The sequence below is a fragment of the Podarcis pityusensis genome (genome assembly GCF_964106645.2).
Source record: "Podarcis pityusensis genome assembly, chromosome: 3".
Taxonomy (NCBI): domain Eukaryota; kingdom Metazoa; phylum Chordata; class Lepidosauria; order Squamata; family Lacertidae; genus Podarcis; species Podarcis pityusensis.
The window spans coordinates 88,699,423-88,718,633 of NC_138026.1; the positions used below are offsets into that span (position 1 = coordinate 88,699,423).

Below are 19,211 nucleotides of genomic sequence, written 5' to 3' on the forward strand. Positions count from 1 at the left end.
CACTAGCAGTAATTTGACATCTGCCATGTTCATAGCAATGACATGTAATTTATGTCGACCACATGCACCTAAAATATGCAGATTTGTCCCTGCTAATGTTCTGTTTTCCAGTGTGCCCCTCAGTGCTGAGAAAGTTGTCTCTACACATTTTTTTTAATAGGTTGCACTTGCAGACTGCAAACTTCTTGAACAGGCCTTGGACTCTCTCCCATTATTGAGCTTATGTCTACTTTCAGTCTGAAGTTGTTTTCTTTTTGTGTATGTTTGTTTGTAGGATGCAAATGAAGACCCCGGGGAAGATGTTGCTCTTCTTTCCGTCAGCTTTGAGGATACAGAAGCTACTCAAGTTTTCCCCAAACTGTATCTGTCTCCACGAATCGAACAGTAAGTGCAGCACCTCATATATGATATTCTTGTTCTCATAACATTTAATTATACCTCTTGCTGTTCATGCAGGAAGTTTTGGGAGGCATCAAACCTCTCTGACTTTTAATTGACAAAAGCCAAGATTATGATTGTAAGTGGCTGTGCTGGTAAAGCCATGCAGTTTCCCACGCCAGATCCATCCTTAAGTATATAATACTATTAGAGCTGAGCCAGCACTGGCAGTATTGCAAGCAGCTTGTAGCTTCCTGAAATGGTATTGGTTGAAGGTTCCATCTTTTCCCTCTTTATTCCATTGACCATGCCCCACCCCACCCAAGGGGATTTAAGGTACAGAGATTTTTAGATTTTTTCCATTAGGGGAAACGTAAAATGCCAGTGACAGGCTGATCATAGAGTCACAGAATTGTCAAGTTAGAAGAGACCACAAGGGTCATCTTGTCCAACCCACTTCAATGCAGAAATGCTTTGCCCAGCGTGGGGCACATCCCTGAGATTCAGAGTCTCATGCTCTACTGCCTGAGCTATCCACTGCTTGTATGTCAGTCATCTGGTCAGTCAGCGCACTATCCCAGTAGCAACTTTGACAGAATAATACATGAAAAAACAGCAGTGAATAACCATAGCAAATGGCACAACTCACCAATGGTTCTAGCACCTATTAAAAATGAAATAAAGTAATTAAATGCTACCATTCAGCAATGTCACAGCTGCATGAGTGACAGCCCCAACTCATGCCTTCGCCCAGGTTGGGTGTCTTGTTAACCCTTTCATTGTGTTTTCCTATGCAGTGAACTTAGATTCTTGCAATGTGTTTCAGCTGTAGCTAGTGGATATTTTTATTGAGAGGCATAAATCGAAGCGTCTGGAACTCTTTGGCTGTTGTGCTAGCTTGTGTGTTTCTTTATCTCTGAATCTCAACTACTGTAGGAATGGGGTCAGAGTGGTGTGAACCAGGAAGTGATGTTTGTTTCCCTGCCGCAGCCTCTGTATGCCTGGTGCTGCGTCATTATTACATTGTGAGTAAGTCAGTAGCCAATCTTCCAACCTGTGTAGTCAGGAGTGAGGAATGCAATGCAACAAGCTTCATTCTGCAAATGGACAGAGCACTGGTTAAATTTAATTCTCACCTTTTTAATGCAGTATTTAACAGGGAATAGGATCAAGCTATCAAATAATTTTGTTTGTTTGTTTGTTTTTTGAAAATGATATTTATTAAAGTTTCACAAAGAAAAAATCACATCAACAAAAAAAGAAAAATTCAAGAATATAAAAAAAGTACACAAACAAAATACAAAAAGAAAAAAGAAAAAACAGTTAAAAAACAATTCCTTCTTTTCATCACTACTTTTACATTTACTTGTTTCCCGGACCTCCTCATACCTCCCTCTTTTGTATTCCAATTCAGTTTGTTAGTCCAGCAATTCCTTTCCCTCCTTTTTAATCCCAGTCCTTAATCTTAATATAATATAACATTAAATTTTTACCTATTAAAAACCAATTTTCCATTCTTTTAACCTTTTTAATCCTGATCCTTAATCTTAATCTATTTATAACTTTAAAGCCTATACAGCTAGAAGCCACTTAATTTCAATCCAAAATCACTCTAACATTCATTAATTTTGCAATATTTCTGTAAATAATCTTTAAATTTCTTCCAATCTTCTTCCACCGACTCTTCTCCCTGGTCACGGATTCTGCCAGTCATTTCCGCCAATTCCATGTAGTCCATCATTTTCATCTGCCATTCGTCCAGTGTGGGTAGCTCTTGTGTCTTGCTATCAAATAATTTTGTTATATGTTGTTGTTGAATAGCATTCCCCCTAAACTATGCCCTATGAGAATAGAAAAAGGCTTCTCCAGATTAAGCGGCATTTAGGCAAGCTGTAAGAGTGCTTTTCTTAAAGTGCAGTTGGGAATCTGTGGTCTAAAAAGCTATTTTGACCAAGCACATGAAGGAACATTTTACTTGAAAGTTACTGTGCAATACATTTAGCAGACTTGCTAATAAACTAATTTTGCTCCTAAAATGGAAGCATTGGAAGTGGTGGAGAAAATCCACCTCCTTCATTAGTTTTCTCTTCTTCCATTTTTGGAGCTGAGTGCATCTCTGTTCCTTTTCCAGCCCGCCCCCCCCCCCCCACTTTGTACTTCAGTCTTGAAGGGTCTGCTTCAGAGCTTCAGGCTTAAATGTACTTTACCTTAGAGATAAGAATCCGTGGAAAAACCTCTTGTTTTGCTTTACGTCTTAACAGATGAAGGCTTCCAAAGAGAAAGTTACAAGTTGTTAACCTGAAAGAAAGCCTCAAAGACTTTAAAGGTTTTTAGTGTCCTTAAATGGATGCAGTATCTAAGGTGGAAGACCTGCTTCTTCAAATACCTAGTCTAGACATAGTTACAGGTAGGTAGCCGTGTTGGTCTGCCGTAGTTGAAACAAAATAAAAAAATCCCTTCCAGTAGCACCTTAGAGACCAACTACCGTATTTTTCGCCCTATAGGACGCACTTTTTCCCCTCCAAAAATGAAGGGGAAATGTGTGTGCGTCCTATGGGGTGAATGCAGGCTTTCGCTGAAGCCTGGAGAGCAAGAGGCGTCGGTGCGCACCGACACCTCTCGCTCTCCAGGCTCCACGAAGCTACCCGCAAGCCTTGTGCACCCGGGGAGTGCCCCCGGGCGCACAAGGTTTACAGGCGGCAGCCTGCAGCGCGGAGCATGGGGCGTCCTCCTGAGGACGCCCCGTGCTTCGCGCAGGTGTCCGCAAGCCTTGCGCACCAGGGGGAACTCCCCCCCCGGCGCGCAAGGCTTGCGGGCGGCAGCCTGCAGCCTGGAGCATGGGGCGCCCTTCGGAGGACGCCCCGTGCTTCGCGCAGGTGTCCGCAAGCCTTGCGCACCGGGGGGAACTCCCCTCCCGGGCGCGCAAGGCTTGCGGGCGGCAGCCTGTAGCGCGGAGCACGGGGCGCCCTCCGGAGGACGTCCCGTGCTTCACGCAGGTGTCCGCAGCCTGCCGCCCGGCGCGTAGGGCGCCCTGAAGCAGAGCGCCCCTCACGCCGGGCAGACATCGGCCAGCCCCACAAGCTCGGGGGACAGCGGGGAGGCGCAGCGCCGCCATCCCACTGTTCCCCGACCTGGTTTTGGGGGGGGAAATAAAGGAAAAATGCTGACTACATTGTTGACTGGCTGCAGCTGAGGACAACATACCTCCAACTCACAAATGACTGCTCTGGTTACCAGAGTTTCCAAGGCCAATTCACAGTATTGGTTTTAGCCATTCAAGGCCTAAGTGGTTTGGACCCCAGATATTTGGAGGAACTCCACCTTCTCTGTACACCTCTGTGTGCATTAAGATCTGCATTACTGCAGACCAGCATAAGTAAAATTGTAATAAGTGAGCTTAATCAGTCATAAGGAATGTTTCTCAAAAGCTGCTGTTTTCATTGAGAGGATAGGTCTCTGGCCCCAGGCCCATACATAGCACGAGGGAAAGGGTTAAACTCACCCTCTCTACGTGCTGTAATCCTGATAGTTATCAAATACAACGCCCAGTAGCCGTTGTTTTCATTTTTAAAACTATGCACATTAAATGCAAATATGCATTTACCATCACATTTACTTTGACCCTGTGACAGCTGCTGTCAAATTTAGCATCTAGTTAAGCACTTAGACATATTTTATGAAAATATATTGTTCAGACACCTTCAAACATTCTTTAGCAATAATGGGGTGATAAGATTTTAAATACAAGTCATAATGGTCTCATGTGAAAAGGTTAAGTGAAATGCATGTCATCAAGATTCTTTTAAGGAAGAAAGCACTAGAAATAATCTTTTGTTGACTTCCGATGCAAGCAAATTACCCAGTTTATTTCATTGTTTTAATGCTAGCTGACTGTATTTGTGAAAAAGAAGGCCAGTGCTTCAGCAAGTGCTTGTTACAATGCTAATTGTAATCTCCACAGTTGTTTATCTCGCATGAAAAGGTATAACTTTGACAATTTTGCTAGGAATACAAAAGTTCAGGATAGTTAATGGTCTGTCACCTTCTTTGGTCTAGCCTCTACTGACTAAATTATACTACCATTTTATTTGGGGGGTAATTTGTGGTGTAAAAAGGTAAAGGTAAAGGACCCCTGACAGTTAAGTCTAGTTGCAGATGACTCTGGGGTTGCGGCACTCATCTCACTTTACAGGCCAGGGAACCGGTGTTTGTCCTCAGACAGTTTTTCCAGGTCATGTGGCCAGCATGACTAAGCCACTTCTGGCGCAACGGAACACTGAAACCAGAGCAGCGCACAGAAACGCCATTTACCTTCCCGCGGGAGCAGTACCTATTTATCTACTTGCACTGGTGTGCTTTCAAACTGCTAGGTTGGCAGGAGCTGGGACAGAGCAATGGGAGCTCACCCTGTCGCGGGGGATTCAAACTGCCGACCTTCTGATCGGCAAGCCCAAGAGGCTCAGTGGTTTAGACTCAGCGCCAACCGCGTCCCAATTTGTGGTGTAGAAGAGGGTAATTGTAAAGATCGATCCATCTCTTTTAGATTTATGATTGGTGAGTTTTTAAGGTAAAGTGTATACAAAAATTTTTTACGGGGAGAGAAAACTACTCAAGAAACTTTGTTAAATTTGAATAATTGCTTACTTAGTTTTTATCAGGTATTTCTGAACTGGCAAATCTTGGCTTCATGTTTAACATCTTACATGAAACATGAATAGGCACTTGCAGTGTTCAACTTTGTGGTACACTTACCCTCCTGAAAGTTAACGGTTTAAATGTAGACTTAATCCATCATGGAGCCTTGGCTTATCAAGTCAAGCTGCCACTTGTGATCCCTTGGCACTCATACAAATATATCTACTTGCATGTAATTTTGTCAGAACATTAGAAGGCCTCCAGAAATCTAAAAGGTATGCTTTAGTGGCTAGAACTCTTCCAGATTCGTGTTGTGTACTTTATATAAACATATTCACAAGGCAGAGCTCTGCCTCACCATTTTTGAAACATTAACCAAGAGGTATTTATTGCAAAATTAAGAAAATGTATCTGATATCTGTCTTAACAAGCAAAATTATTATAATGGGTCAACTTTAGTGAGCTGTGCCAGATATAATAGCTGTAAACCCTGCTTCTATGTTTTCCCGCACCAGCAGCCCTGTGTTGCACAGAATAATTGGGTGCAGTTTATAGATACAGCTGCTGCAAGTGGTCACGAAACAGAAAAGAGCAGGAACCCCCTCCCCTCTTCCAAGATGGAGGCACGTTTAACAAAGAGAATGAGTATGCATATCAGGAAGGATGAAAAAAAATTGTTCTTGGTCTCTTCTTAAAAATAGCTGGCCCTTGGCCTCCTTCTCCAACTTACAAGTCAGAAGAAAGGGAAATTTTAATGAGATCATAAGCAGCTTGCCCTTTTTTTTTAATCCCATGTTAGGTCCAAGGAGTACCTTGGAGACAGCGACCACAAGTCTTAAAACTGATATTATTAAATAGGTGCTGGACACACATGGTGATTAACCACATTACTGTTATTTGGCAATGGCAAGGAGGAAGGAGTCTGAGTGGCTAACATGGATTTTGAGCATCAAGTCATTCAGCAACAATGTTGGGAATGGAGAGACATCAAATTCCTGCTGCCTCCCTTTAAAACATTTTTAAAAGCACAGTGTATTACAGTTAGCAGCAACAGGAGTTGCATGTTTACATTTCTATTACGCTAAACACTGATTTATTGTTTGACTCACTCTATCCAACTGTTTCCAAATTTGAGCAGCAAATGAAGTTCATTTCCAAGTGATTTGGAGAGTGAACCAGTTTCAGGAACATAAATCTCCGGGGAACTCTTTCCAGTTGGTAGCCTTCTCTTTATTACCAGTATATTATCGCTTCCTCTGGCTTCCAGTATGCTTCAATAATTAAAAGTGTCATATCAGGAGATCCATCTGGTAAAATCACAGCTAAACGGAGGAACTTTTAGAAATAGGTAGAGGGGGCTTATTAAAATATAAAACAAAATTTTAAACAACAGTACAATCTGAAATGTAAGTAGAAATCTTAATCAAATGGTTTAATTTTTTTGCAGGTCAAGTCAGGTACAGTGCTACCTCGGGTTAAGAACTTAATTAGTTCTGGAGGTCTGTTCTTAACCTGAAACTGTTCTTAACCTGAAGCACCACTTTAGCTAATGGGGCCTCCCGCTGCCACTATGCCGCCGCCACGCGATTTCTGTTCTCATCCTGAAGCAAAGTTCTTAACCCGAGGTACTATTTCTGGGTTAGCGGAGTCTGTAACCTGAAGCGTCTGTAACCCAAGGTACCACTGTATTAGTGATAGATTTACAGGCCATAGCCCTTTGGGGTCTCCAGGATTTCGTATGCTTCACAATTATGTGTATATCTGCCCAGAGTGGGAATTGTGTCCTTGCTAAATAAGACCCACCATAACCATATTTGCTGGCACAGGAAGTCCTATGAGGGAGGCTGGAAGGAATTTAAACTCTGTAGCAGCAAGTCAACTTCAAAGTTGTTCACATGACCCTGCCTCTAAATGTTTCTGTGTGTTCTGTAGTCTCTCTCAGACAGTGTTGGGAAAGCATTTGGAGCTTTGGGTTTGCTGCACATATGTATACTAATTCAGCAGTGTAGGTAGCTGCTGCTGCTAATTTAAATAAGTCAGTTTCTGTAGTGCTTTATGAACCCAGTCTCCTTGACCTTGTTTGGCATTTGTGCAGTAAAGATGGAGAGCCTGACATGATCTAAGCATGCTGATTTCTAAGGACATGTCTCCCTGGGTGGGCCTGTTTTGCATTTTGTTGGCATTTTAGGCCTCCTTTAGAGCTTTTGTAATATTAGCTCCTCTGGGAAATAAAGCCTTGGCAGCTAGTTTCACCTCAGAACAAGTCTCTAAAAATTGGTTCCTTGTTGAGCTTAGTGGACTTTGTAAACAAATTATGCAGCCATTAAAAAACCACATGCAGCTGAACAAGTATGGCGTATGTAGGCTGGGCTCTTTACATTTGCATAAGCCTTGTGTCCTAGTCTTTAATATGCTGAGATTGTTTGCAATAGAGGACGAGATATAAAAGCGAGAGCCTATACCTATATGCTGTGTTAGCATGTTAATATCCAAGCCAAGTAAAGTGTCTGGATAACCAGTATATTAATTATAGCCCACCCTTCATTAAAGGTAAAGGTACCCCTGCCCGTACGGGCCAGTCTTGACAGACTCTAGGGTTGTGCGCTCATCTCACTCTAGAGGCCGGGAGCCAGCGCTGTCCGCAGACACTTCTGGGTCACGTGGCCAGCGTGACGAAGCTGCTCCGGCAAACCAGAGCAGCACACGGAAACGCCGTTTACCTTCCCGCTATAAAGCGGTACCTATTTATCTATTTGCACTTAAGGGTGCTTTCGAACTGCTAGATGGGCAGGAGCTGGGACCGAACGACGGGAGCTCACCCCGCCGCGGGGATTCGAACCGCCGACCATGCGATAGGCAAGTCCTAGGCGCTGAGGTTTTACCCACAGCGCCACCCGCGATGCTGTTAATTTCCAGCTACTTGAAACACAGGCAGCTGCTGCAATGCATTCATTGCTATTGTTTGTTTGCACAGGACCTTTTTCCTAATATCCTCGTCAAACATTTCATAATGCATTACATACATGCAAACTAGGCAAGATTTCCAATAAGCTGTCACCCTACAATCAGCTATAAATGACTCCTTTTCACATTCCTTTTCACATTCACTGTTTTCCTCCTTGCTCATCAAACATCTCTCTAAAGATAACTGGGTGAAAGCATCTAAATATTACTACTTGCTTAGGGGTTGTTTGCATTTATATAACAGCATGTTTCCATAAATACTTAATTCCAAGATAGATTCACACATGACTTGATTTTTTTCTCCATCAGTTTTTTAAATATATATATTTCATTATCAAGCTGTGTGAAATAAAAAAGATGAGTCCATACATTTTGGGCTGTGTGTGTGTGTGTGTGTGTGTGTGTGTGTTTGTAACATTGCCCATAATGTTGAAAACTTTTTGAACTTGGAATTCCATCTTGAGTCACACAGATCCCTCCTGGCCTTCCTCCCAGACCCCCAAAAAGAACATCTTGGCCCCTAAAAGCTAAAACATGAATTTTGCTCTATGAAAACTAAACAAAACTTCTGCTGATGGGCTAGTTTTCTCAGGAAACCTACACACACACACACACACACACACACACACCCCTTATGGGGCTGTCTCCATGCACACATGCGTGCATGACTGAATAATTCTAATTTCACTGTTTCTAAACTGATAAAATACTAAAAACTGTAAAAATCACTTTATTTTGTTTTGACTGACAGACAAGAGAATTTACAGATATAATATTTATAAAGAAACTTGTGATCCGTAACATTTTGCTATACATTCTCAAAAGCTTTGGTTATAATTCAGCTGGTATACAAATCAGATTTCTTAAAGTTGTACATCATATTGCTCAAATGCTCATTAAAATGTTTATAAGGCGAGGATCCCATGCTGGCAATGTCTGCCAGCTGAAATGCATAGGCGGCAAAGGTCAGTAAGTGGTATACAAACACAGCTGTAAGGCAGCTAAGCCAGTGGTTCAGAACCAACACTGTAGAGAATCAGAAGATGTGTCAGAATTGGGCAAAAGGACATGGAGGTTTGGAGAAAAGTAGTCAGAAAATGGCTTACGCGTGAACATTGAAATGACTCCTAACATTGAATAAGGGCATCTTTTCTCCCTCAGTTCCACTTCCCATGTTACAGTTTTAATTCATGGCAAAAAAAGTTATATGTAAACTTCTCAGAGGCTTTAGCATGCTTAAACATGGGGAAAGTGTTAGCTGTAGATCTGAAAGTTCTGAAGTGTCAGAACCTGTAAATAAAAGGGTACAGTGTGGCCTCCTGAGAAGTATGGTTCTCCGATGTATTTTAACTGTTGCATATCACATTAAAGCAGGTTTTTAAATGAATGGGAAGACTCTGCTGATAGAGAAGTCTCCTCAAGATGGTTTTCTCCAAATCAGGGTAGAACTTGTCCTTGCAGTTCTTTCCCTGTGCATTACCATGCTGTCCTCATGCCTGCAGAAAGCTTAAGTTAGCATAACTTTAAATGGGCTCCCATTTAGGAAAAGACCTTTGTAAACCTTCAAGCTAAAGAAAGTATCCAGTCATTTCTATACTGTATCTGGTGGCAACCCACACGCCCTGTGGCTCTGATGCACTGCCTAAGCTGTAAAATACATTTGTGACCTGTATCTGGCATACCTCATCTTCAGTGCATGCCTATGATCTGCATCCAATTTGGGGCAAGAAGGGTGCCCCAGTTTCTTTGGACAAGAACATTTGCACTAGCTAGTCACACAGATTTTAGGAGTAGAAGATACCTGATCAGGTATGATGACTACTTCAGTGTAGTACTAGCAACCTAGTAGACAGAAGTTGATTGTTCCCCATATGTCTAAACAGCTTTTCAATTCATCTCAAGTAAATGTTACAATAAGCTTTTTTTTTTAAGGTTCTCTGTATGCTTACAGATCAAAAGCTAATTAGCTTTGCTTTGGTGTTTTGGGTACACTTGCAAAATGTTTCAGGGGGGTGAAGAATTGCTGGGAAATCACACTGAAGCAGCACTAAAGACTGCCCAACCCACACAAATTATGTCTCTGCTAGAACAAAACATGACTCCTGCTGGAAAAAAGTATGTCGAAATTATTGAGTGCCATAGAGTTTAATGCTTCTCCAAGGGGTCCTGTTTAGATTTGCCAATTTATACCCTTAAATGTGCACTTATCACAGTTGTAGTGTGACTGGGGCATCACATTTCCTGTTCCCAAAAAGAAAGCTTCAGCCGTTGCCGTATCGTTCCTTTGCCCTGCACCACCGCCCACCAAAAATACACAGACCCAAGCACTAATTACTGAAGTGAGTAACAGTAGTTTTAAATTAACTAATTAGAATTTGTCCTCAGAGTGATTGTAATAGGTTCAAAAAGGTTAATTGTTCAAAGCTCTTGACAGGCATGGTTTCTGGTTAACTCCCTCTCTGTAAGCCTCCTTTTGTTGCCGTGTGGACATAATTTTTATTTATTTATTTATTTGTTCTTGGTGAGAGTTCAAACCCTGTTCAGATGTGAAATCTTGCCATTCAGAATGTTCAGTACTGTTACCATGGCCAGTTTCATGTGCAGCTAGCTTCCTTTTAATAAACATGCATGGAAACCTCACTCAGTTGGGAGATTGCCACTTCAGTCTTTGTTTCACAATGCCCTTTACATTTCTGATTTTGTTTCTGCATCTTTGTGCAAGCCCTAGTTTGCCAGCCTGTGAATCTAGTAGGAGACAACTATCTATTGCTAAATCAGGAGGCTGGAAAGGTTTTTGCCGAGATGTTCTTCAGAAGTGTTCCAGCTTCCCTTAGAAAGACTTCGCTTTGTAGTTTGGTCTGTCCTGCTAATGTAGCCGATGGATCTGCTCAAGGAAATTGTTCTGATATGGCAAATTTCCTTGTTTTTTTGACTAGTGACTACCAGTTGCCCAATTAATTGTGCAGGTTGTTACATGCACACACAGCTCTGTTCCACATCATATCTTGTATGATCAAGGCTTTTAACATCAAGTGTAGTATAAAATGTTTGCTTTTCCTCTAGTGAGAAATTGAATGTATCTGTATAAAAGCAGTTATTGATATGTAACTTAAAAGCAGGGATCAGTTCTGTTGCAGTATGGGGCACCTTTCATAATAATAAAAAAGTAAATGAGAAAAATCTTGTCAGAGATGAAGTTACACCAGAGCTTTCGGGAACAAAACTTGTACAAATAGAGCAAAACAATTCTGCTTGCAGATAACATGGCGTTTCTGGAGGAGAGGCTCTGCTCTTCTGTGTGGCTTAGCAATGTCAAGCTCTTATCTTGCTGGAGGGAGTTATGCTACTATAGTACTGTTCTGACCTTGAATAGCCTATTTACTGGTTGAAGGCACACACACACAAACACAAAAACCCAGGTCACTTAAGGACATAGGCAAGCCAGGAGAAAAACGTCTGGGGCCCTGCCTTCTTCTATGTTAAGTGATGTATCCCGCAGTATTTTTCTTCCTTGAAATTTTTCCAAGATAGTCTCAAAACTGTTTATGCTAATTGTTCCCTTGCACTGCTTTGGTAGTCTTTGTTCCATATGTTTGGTTCTGCATGCAAAAAAATTCTGCCAGTGGCTGGCTGCCTTGTGTACAGTTTCTAAGTTTATGCCCCTTTGTTCTGTTTGCTAGTAACTCCCAACAGCCTTCAAGCATTCATCTGTGCCATTCCCTTTGGAAGATTTCCTATCTCCATGTTATGCTTGAATTCTCCCCCCACCCCACCATCCTTGACAGTAATTTGGGGATTTGAAAAAAAAATCATATTGAATAAATTGCTTCTCTGGGTTGAAAACAATCTCTTGGATTGGTTTCTGGTTAGCTTTCTTTCCCCCCCTGTAATTATATTTGATAGGGGTGGAATGAGAGTGATGCTGGTTTGCAAGTTGCTTGTGGCCTTGTAAGATCACATATTAACCAAGGTGACTTGCTCAGACTAACCTTCATGTACTATCCTGATTGCTCTTTAAATATGCTACCAATCAAAGTTGTTTCCCAGTTGTTCAGTTATCGTAAATGTTTTTTCTATTGTATCTCAGTTGTCATAACTACGCCCATGTCATAGTGGGTTTTTCTCTCCTCCAAACTTTATGACACACCCTTCAGTGACAGCTTTGGAGGCAATGGAGGCAGAATAGACACAGAGCTTAGAATAGTCAGGTATTCCTGTAGCAGCTGGTAGTGATGGACAGAGCACGTAGTTGATGCTAAACCCCCTTTAGAATACTTATTTCAGCTTCCGGTCCTGCCTCCCTTCCTGGAGGCAGCCCCCAAGACAGCGGGAAATTGTCTGCAAACAAAAAACAAGGGTGACAGAGGGTAAATCGTCCTTGCAAATTCCCCCCAGGGACAGCAGGGAATGGATTTCACTCACAGTTCATCTTGGTACCTGGCTCTCACTCCAACATGGAATGTGGGAGGCAGGGAGGCACCAAGTGCAAAAGCATTTTGCCTGGCAAAAGCCCTCCCATGCCACCATTAAGAAGCAGAGGTTCTCCATTTCATTGGATCTTTAACTGGCTTTCTGCATGATGGAAAAGGGTTGCAACAGCATACTGTAAAATATATTAGCCACATGGAACAAAGGTTTGAATTGAGATAAGATTTTCTTCGGCGCAAGAGTCAGTTGGAGAGAGGGAAGCCCACAGTTTGTTTATTCTAAGCTGCTTTTATGATTCGGCAACCCTCTCCGGAATACAAGATAAAAAATGTATTTACAAGTGAAGAAGGGGCATTGGGGTAATATTGATATTAACAAGCAAAAATGGAAACTGCATGTGATCTGAAATGAAGAAAGGAAAGCTCAAGTATGACTGTGTTGGAAAGACAGAGTAATTACCCTCACCTCCATTTAAAAACAACAGACAAGGAAAAAGAGACCGAGATTTGTGTGTGCTTCTGACAGAATGTAATCTAAGATAAAATTTAATTGGGCCATAAATCTCTAGCTGGAAGGAAAAGAATTTGGGGGCTGTGATAAGAACGATGCAGAGATTCTGGGAGTTGGAAAGAAATATTAAATCTTCAGTGCGTTCAAAAACTGCCCACCTTTTCCTAGTCTGAGGGGGAAATGGCAAAGATCTGTGACATGTTTTCCTAGTGAGGCAGAATGGTTTCTAGCAGACTGTTGCCTGTTCCGAGACATTGAAACAAGGGCCGGAGAGATAAGGCCTCTGAGAAACTTTGAGATTCAGTTCCGCCCCAAGTCACGATGGGAGAAAACAATAGCTGGGAAGTGAAAGAGACAACGCCATACATGGACAGAAGGAATCTCCAGGGACATGATAGTTTTCACACGCAGGGCAGAATAAAGATAATAGTTTGAGTTCCTCAATAGTTTGAGTTCCTCACTTGAAGCTTTATAAATTTTTATATTGTAATATCACGAATGGAAATGATTAATTATGTAGCTGTTGACTAAGGGATTATTATAACTGAAATGTAACTGACATTAATTAAGTGATATAATATCGGAAATGCACCCAGACCACCATGTGGGGAGCCACTTTAACTAAAATGTATTGATTGGAAGTTGATTGGCATTTTGATAATTGTATACTTTGGGAATTAATTGTTATTGTTATAATTTAGCTATTATTGGGGGTATATTGGAAAACTAATTAAAAAATTATATATATGAATACATCTTTCTGTTCTGCTTCATGTTCTGTTGCTGAACTATCATTGCTTTAAGAAAACATTTCCCCAGATCTAACACAAACCTTTTTACCTAACAATTACTTCATATCTAAGGTTGGAATCTGTCATGTGCTTACCAATTCCAAACCATTTTCTCTATGAAAGGAAGGATAACTGCCATCTCTACCTTCCATTGATGCTTGTAAAGTGTCAGTATTGATTATCAGGATGCAAAATGTCACAAAAATGAATTCCCCACAACGTGTTTCATAGTCATCTGGCTTATTGACCACCTTCTCCCACATGAAATTTTCAGAGGCAATTCTTTGTGTCCCACTGCCTTCAGAAGTGAAGAGGGTGGCCTTTTTCAGTTGTGTCATCCTGGCTTTTGAATGCCTTCCCTAGTGAGGTTCACCTGATGCTGAATCTGATATCTTTTTGGCACCAGTTCAACACCCTTTTATTTTTCAAGGCCTTATAAGATTTCAGCCTTTTTAGAGCAGAAGTAGTCAAGCTGCTACCCTTCAGATGTCGTTGGGCACCAGCTTCCATCATCTCTAGCCATCATGACCAATGGTCAGGAATGAGGGTTGTCCTGCCACATCTGAACGACACCACATTGACTACCCCTGAGTTAGTGTACTGTTGAGTTAGTGTACTGTAGTACTGTTTTTGCATGTACAGTCATACCTCGGGTTAAATACGCTTCGAGTTGAGCGCTTTCGAGTTGCGCTCCTCGGCAACCCAGAAGTAATGGAGCGTGTTACTTCCGGGTTTCGCTGCTTGCGCATGCGCAGATGCTCAAAATGATGTCATGCGCATGCGCAGAAGCCGCGAAAAGCGACACACGCATGCGCAGACGTGCCGTTGCTAGTTACATTTACCTCTAGATGTGAACGGGGCTCCGGAACGAATCCCGTTTGTATCTAGAGGTACCACTGTATTATGCTATCCTTGCCTTTTCTAGATGGAGCTGCGTTAGGTGTTTGTTTGTTTGTTTGTTTTGCTGTGTTGGAATTGTGCAAGCCATTCTGAGAACCTTTGGCAGTGCATTCTTTTTGATGTTATCAGCTTTCTAGGTGGTGTTGACTCATCCATTTGCTTGTACATTGATGCATGGTAAGGGCCAAAATTTCAGGGTAGGAATGAAAAAATGAGCTTGGATATGGAATTGGGCAAGTGCATGAGGAAATCTGCTTTGTCTGTAGCAATAGAGGAAAATTTCCACTCCTTCTTTCTTCTCTGTGGCAATCTTTAAGCCAGGGATGGATAACATTTTTCACGTGAAAGGTCATGGTCCAATGGGAGAAGTCAGTTAGGAGGTGAAGCATGGCAGGATTGTATAGCTCATTCTATTTGCCACCACATCCCTGCTGCCTCTTTGCCATTCTCCCCATCTCTGTGAGCTGCTTGAAATAAGGCAGAGGGCACAGGTTATTAGTCTAGAAAATGATCTTTCGCCAGAACAGTTTGTAACGATTAAACACAATAACAAACTGAAAATTGTTTCCACGTTTGGAAAAGCTGTCTGAATTTTCTCCTGGAACATTATTTGATACTTATCTTGGTGGCTGAAATATTCTTTTTCAGGATGAGCTTGTTTGACGTATGGGTGGAAGTGCAAGAGTTCATCGACTAGACTAAGGTCAACATCCTTTGGGTACTTTTGCATCAGCATCTCAGTGCCATTGTGAATCTGCTCCTTGGTTACTTGCAGGTTCACCAAAAATGAAAAATTGTCAGCTATACGCCTATACACTGTTGCTTTTCTGTCTAGGTGGGCTTCATGGGCATGCATGACAGGGATAAATGAATTTACCGTAAAATTACCTTTTGGAGAAAGTTCATCTAAGGCAGTGATGACCAAACTTGGCCCTCCAGATATTTTGGGACTACAACTCCCATCATCCCTGACCACTGGTCCTGTTAGCTAGGGATGATGGGAGTTGTAGTCCAAAAACAGCTGGAGGTCCAAGTTTGGCCATCACTGATCTAAGGCTTCGGGTGTTGTCCCATTATTGTTTTGCGTTTTTCGTACTACATATTTTTCTGTGGCTTGGCCTTCGCCGTTGTCTTACTGTTTCTAGCTAACATGCGATAAACACCAATGTTCACACATTCTTTACATTTGCAAATTCAAAAGGCACATCTGTATTTCAACGGGGAAAGGTTTAACCCCATGCTTAGCTCTGTTCCAATGAAACTAATGTGTCTGAAAAGTGTTTCCACTTTGACTGCAAAATTCCCACAGTCCTTACTGTAGAGGAATCTAAGCTAAATTGCTTAGAGGAACTTGTTTGTATTTATAAAGCACTCTTCATTAAAGAAAAAAAATCCAAGAGCGGTTTACCCAATAGAACATTAAAATATAATAAAAAATTTAAGCTAACGAATACAATTAAAACTCACCAATATAATCAACATACAGAAAAGCCAGTACAGCAGTGGAAGAAACAAACCACACAATTGCCAAAAACAAGCCAGTCATTTGGTTTTTGATCTTCTGGGGAACCAAAAGTCAGGGAAACTTGTTTTGGAGTCGTTATGGGCTGTTACATTACTGCTATAGTGTATCTTTGGGATTAGTATTCTTACATATTCCCAGAAATACTGTACTGCTATTAACATGTATTTGTTCACTCAAATGTGTTTCAAGGCAGCTTGCTAAATCCAAAACCATAAAATAATTAAAACTGAGAAACCAGAACAAAAAATTACACATTTCAGATGTATTTAATCATTCAATATACAAACAAGTCAGCCTTTTTAACCATCCATTTGAAATGCCAGAATCAGCCCTCAGGGAATATATTCCACAGAGCTGTGGAAATCTGTGAACTAGTAAAGAAAAACAAGAATATACTTATTTCTTTTTTTAAAAAATTTTTTTGAGGAATGCCACTGAGAATTGTTTCCCACAGTATATATTTAAAATTGCTTTCCTGGGCATGATTTTATATAACCAATAAACTGTCTGACAGATCTTCTGGTGCCATTCTAGGTCTAATAGCACCTTTTGCAATTCTGTCTGTCATATAAGGATCACTAAATATATTGCAAAACTTGTTAAATGTGTAATGACTTCTTTGAGAAATAAAAACCAAAAAAACCTCTTGTTGCATGTCATAATTTATTCCCTTCAAAGGAGAAAGTTTAAACAATGGGTCACAAACAATCCTCTCTCCCAATTTCTTTTTCCATCTCAAGCCTTTCTCTCTTTTGCTTATAACCTTTCTGATCGATATCCCAAGTAAGTGATGCTTGGAGTAGACCCATTAAAATCAGAAGACCATCAATTTCAGTGGGTTTACTCTGACGTTGGATAGGTCTGTAGTTGAATTTTTATCAATTCAACTACAGAAACGTCTCCATTAGTATTGAAGTAGCATGTAGTTCTTATGAAACAAGATTGTGATCTCCTATCATTCAGTTAATAGTTGTATTAATTATCTTGTGCACATCTGTATATGCTACTGCACTTTTCATGTTGAAGTCATACTGCATGTCTTTGTCTTAACTTTGAAAAACTAGTTAATGCATTTTTGCAATCGGGAGTCAGTACATCAGGAATAGGGAACCTCTTTTCCCTATTCCATCCTTTTCCAAGGACGTAGGTGGTGCTGTGGTCTAAACCACACAGCCTAGGGCTTGCCGGTCAGAAGGTCGGCAGTTCGAATCCCCGCAACAGGGTGAGCTCCTGTTGCTCGGTCCCTGCTCCTGCCAACCTAGCAGATTGAAAACATGTTGAAGTGCAAGTAGATAAATAAGTACCGCTCCGGCGGGAAGGTAAATGGTGTTTCCGTGCGTTGCTCTGCTTCGCCAGAAGCGACTTAATCATGCTGGCCACATGACCCAGAAGCTGTAAGCTGGCTCCCTCGGCTAGTAAAGTGAGATGAGTGCCGGAACCCCAGAGTTGTCTGCAACTGGACCTAACGGTCAGAGGTCCCTTTACCTTTCCCCCCTAAACCATGCCCACCCACCAGCTGACAGTGGTTTCACTTTGCATTGGCTATGCAATCCTGTCCCCAGATCTGACTGGGTACCTGCTGAGGTCCCTGGCACTCACAATACCAGGGCCGTGGTGAAATGCCTCCTTTGAGTCACAGCGTGGCAGGGCACTGCTGCTTACTAGTTTCTTACCTTTCCTTTCTAGGCTTGTTTTGCCTGCTGGTCTGTGAGGCAGCAGTGCTTTCGAATGCGAGCCAAGCCAGCAGTCAGCTCCAATCTGCAGTGGCCATTTGCCATATCCCATTACCCGCATTGGGTCAGGCATTGCATTTTGGGTATTCAGACATGACAGTTTGCCATCAGAGACTGCCGGCTTCTACTCAAAAGTGGTAGTGGAAGGTACCAGCCTCCGCCACCTTCCCAGGTCGGCCCAGTTTAGGGCGAGATGAGTGACAAGCAGTGGAGAAATATACAGGGGTGGAAGCAGCATGCAGCAACACTGGGTAGGGGCCCAGGTTGGCCCATTGGTGGCATCATGCCAAGGGCCCATTGATGTATGGCAGCAGCCCTGCTTAAGGCATATGGCTTTGCACACCAATCCTACTTCTGTTGTTTGTAAATCACCAACATCACTGTTTTGCGGGAATGAACAGCATATTTTTCAACAAAAGAGTTCAGATTCAGGTAAATAAAGCTAAAAATACTTCCTTTAGTGAGGCATTTACAGGAATTTCTTTGATTCCTTTGTAATTAAACAACATATACATATACCCACAATAAGTGTTTGTATTTATGTCTATCACCATGAGGAATTAATCTCATTGTTTGGCATTACAGTAAATTGTTACTATAGACTAAGCAGTACCTGTGTTTTATCCTCTAAAATGAGGGGAAATCTGTGGGAAATCCATAATGCAAGTTTGCTCTGAAACGCCTTTTAAAAGATTTCTGGTATGGCAGGCAAGTTTTTCCAATGCAATCCCGGTAATCCAGATTCTAAAATGGTTGAAGTATATGAAAACATTAATGCTGCTGATGCAAGGAGGATACTGATCTGTTCTTTCTGGATACTTTGTCGTGGGGGGGGGGGGGAGAAGATGAAAGCATTTCACTTACCATTATTTCCTTTGAGCACTGAGAGAAGGATAAGAAAGTTAGTATGTACACTTAGAACATAATTCTCCATCTGAAATTCAAAAATCCTACTCAAACAGCACCACCCAATTATCAAGGGACGAGAGAAAGATGCAAAATTGATGCAGTATCTGAAGTGGGGCCTTTTGGAATGGTATTCTTTAATAATACCAGTAATATTCTTGGCAGTGTTGCAAGGAAATACGTTACAACAGTACAAACTTCTGTATGTTTACTCAGAAATAAGTCTCACGGCGTTCAATGAGGCTTACTCCCTAGTCATTGTGTGTGGGATTGCAGCCAAAGAATATCAATAAAATAAGAACAGTTAATAAATTCTCCAATTTACAATCTGTCACTAGAATCTATACTAAAAAATTAACGATTTTTATATTTCTGGAAATATTTCAATGGTAAGTTTACAGGGGCTCTAGACCTCTGTTCTTCATCTGTATATGCAGATGG

General features: G+C 41.5%; 1 protein-coding gene across 1 annotated transcript in view; it reads left to right on the top strand.

Moving 5' to 3' along the window:
• BABAM2 (BRISC and BRCA1 A complex member 2) overlaps positions 1–19,211 on the top strand; it is a 129,787-nt gene that overhangs the window by 44,770 nt on the left and 65,806 nt on the right. The window contains exon 7 of the mRNA XM_081000256.1: positions 275–384. Within this exon, the coding sequence (XP_080856382.1) occupies positions 275–384 (110 nt within the window). The remainder of the gene's footprint in view (positions 1–274; positions 385–19,211) is intronic.